The sequence below is a fragment of the Pteropus vampyrus genome, unplaced genomic scaffold (assembly GCF_000151845.1).
Source record: "Pteropus vampyrus isolate Shadow unplaced genomic scaffold, Pvam_2.0 Scaffold1000007303, whole genome shotgun sequence".
NCBI classification, from domain to species: Eukaryota; Metazoa; Chordata; class Mammalia; order Chiroptera; family Pteropodidae; genus Pteropus; species Pteropus vampyrus.
The window spans coordinates 1-2,508 of record NW_011921705.1 but is presented as its reverse complement, the minus strand read 5'-3'; the positions used below and the strand labels follow the sequence as shown (position 1 = coordinate 2,508).

At 53.6% G+C, this 2,508-nt stretch overlaps 1 protein-coding gene across 1 annotated transcript; it reads left to right on the top strand.

Annotated features, from left to right (window-relative positions):
• Positions 1-22: 22 nt before the first annotated feature.
• Positions 23-1,837, top strand: LOC105311726 (sialic acid-binding Ig-like lectin 14). Its single transcript, XM_011387639.2, has 4 exons — positions 23-99; positions 178-561; positions 756-1,031; positions 1,268-1,837. The coding sequence occupies exons 1-4, from the start codon at positions 63-65 to the stop codon at positions 1,393-1,395; spliced, it is 825 nt and encodes a 274-aa protein (XP_011385941.2). The 5' UTR covers positions 23-62; the 3' UTR covers positions 1,396-1,837.
• Positions 1,838-2,508: the final 671 nt, after the last annotated feature.

The window sequence follows — 2,508 nt, the reverse complement described above, 5'->3', positions numbered from 1 at the left end:
TCACACGTTTCCTTCCTTGACACAGGGACCTGGACCCAGGCTCTACGCTGTCGGACGCAGACATGGTGCCCCTGCTGCTGCTGCCCCTGCTGTGGGGAGGTGAGTGGGGCGAGAGGGAGGCCCGGGCACAGACGGGGGAGGGGCCGGAGCTGCAGCAGAACCTCTGTGTCCCCACAGGGTCCCTTCAGGACAATTCTGGGTTCAAGCTCCGAGTGCAGAAGTCAGTGAGAGTGCAGGAGGGTCTGTGCGTCGTCGTGCCCTGCTCCTTCTCCTACTCCTGGAGTTTGTGGTATAACCCTGCCGAACTCTACGTGTACTGGTACTGGAAGGGGCCCAACACACACCGCAACAGTCTTGTGGCCACGAACGACCGAACCAAAGCAGTATCCGTGGAGACCCAGGGCCGATTCTACCTCCTCGAGGACCCCATGACCAACAACTGTTCTCTGGGCATCAGAGACGCCAGGAAGAGTGACGCAGGAAACTACTTCTTCCGAGTGGAGAGAGGATATTTTGTGAAACATAATTACCTTGATGAGACGCTTAATTTGAAGGTGACAGGTACAGCAGGGGCCCAGGAGAGGACCTGGAATGTGGGACCCCGTGTCAGAACAGGGACAGGACACTGGAACAGCTGCTGTCCAGGCCTTGGGGCAGGAATGATGGGAAGAGACGCGGGACCTGGGGTGAGCTTCGGCCCTGAGGCTTGGGTCCTTGCCCCCTGGGTCCCAGGCACCTCCCTGTCTGCTCTTCAGTCCTGACAGAGAAGCCTGATATCCACGTACCGGAGGGCCTGGAGTCCGGCCGCCCCACGCGCCTGACCTGCAGCCTGCCAGGGTACTGTGGAGGGAGGAGTCTCAGCTTCTCCTGGGCGGGGGCCGCTCTGGGCTCTCTGAAGCCCCAGACCCTCCTCGCGTCCTCCGTGCTCACCCTCACCCCGAGGCCCAGGGACCACGGCACTAACCTCAGCTGTCAGGTGAAACGCCAAGATCGGGTGATCAGAGAGAGAATCATCAGGCTCAATGTCTCTTGTGAGTTTGGAGGGGTGGCTGGTCCCTGGGGGCAGTGGGTTTGGGGTGGGGTGTGTGTGTGTGTGCGTGCGCGCGTGCGTGCGCTGAGCTGATTTGTGTATGCATTTGAGTCTCGGGGGAAGTGGGAGTGGGCCAGCACCCCCACCCACCCTGCTCCTACTGCCTCTCCTTGGCTATGGGGTCCATTTCCAACTTGCTCCTCACCTCTGAAGTGGGGCCATATCTTTCTATTCCAGATGCCCCAGAGAACCTCACCATCAGCATCTTCTTCAGAAATGTCACAGGTAGGATAGAACTTCGGCCCTTGGGGGCTGGGACCTGTCCTTGGGCTACTGTGGAGCGGGATTGGGCAATCAGAGTTTGAATTGGATCAGCTCTAAGAAGGGCAAGGATAAAAATCACCACCCTCCCTCCCCTACCTCTTGTGGACGCGTGCACCTGTACACACTTGTACATACTGTTTGAAGCCCACGTCACCTCACCATGGCACTGCCCCTAGCTTTCCATCTTTCCCGCTGCTCCTTGGAATATTGCTAGGACTAAGCCTTAGTCCTCGTTCCTGCTGCATGCACTGGCTGCCTCACGAAGCCATGGGGGTCTCTGCTTTCCTTTGCCTATAGTCCAGGCATGTCCTAGTGGGACCTTGAGCCTTCCTTGAAGCTGAGAGACCCAGATACTTTGTGCCAAGCTCCTCGGGGTGTACTTGGTCCAGCCTCTGAACCTAGACAGAACCAAGCCAGTGGGCCAGGGGAGGAGACAGAGATGTCAAGCTGAAGGAGGGGTTGATGGAGACTGTCAGCCCCCCATCTTTCTCTCTCTCTCTCTCTCATTCTCTCTCTCTTTCTCTCTCTCTCTCTCTCTCTCTCTCTCTCTCTCTCTCTCTCTCCCAACATTGAATTAAACTGAATATATCAACCGACATGGCTGAGAGGGAGAGTGTTACAGTTCTGAACTCAACATCCACAGTGAGACTGACCACATTTTCCCCCCTGCTCTGCAACGCAAAGGCTATGCGCGTGCATCTGTCAGTTAACTTCATGCGCCCCATTTTTCTCATCTGACGAGTGGAGGCAATATTACTATTACTTACCTCGTAGGGTTTTTGTAAAGATTAATTGCGATCTAATCTCTAAAGGACCTAGGACAATGCCTATATGTCTATTCTTACTCTCACCACTAAATGCTGAGATGCTAAAAAAACAATATATTGCACCGGCTCAGTCAGGAAAAAAATCAAAATTCTGATCTCTGCTTTGTCCCCAAACACCATGGTTTCTTTAAAATACTCTTTTATTTCTCACGAGATTTGGAAGTATTTTAAAAATAAAAACCATGTTTATGCTCTCTGATTCTAGAGTACTTTTGTGTACATATAGTTATCGAGTATGCCACTGTGGAAAACGATATTGCGGGTCTGGTTTGGGTCTTTCCTAACCTTCTCTATCTGATTGTTATTTCCGAGCTGATTTGTGGAACC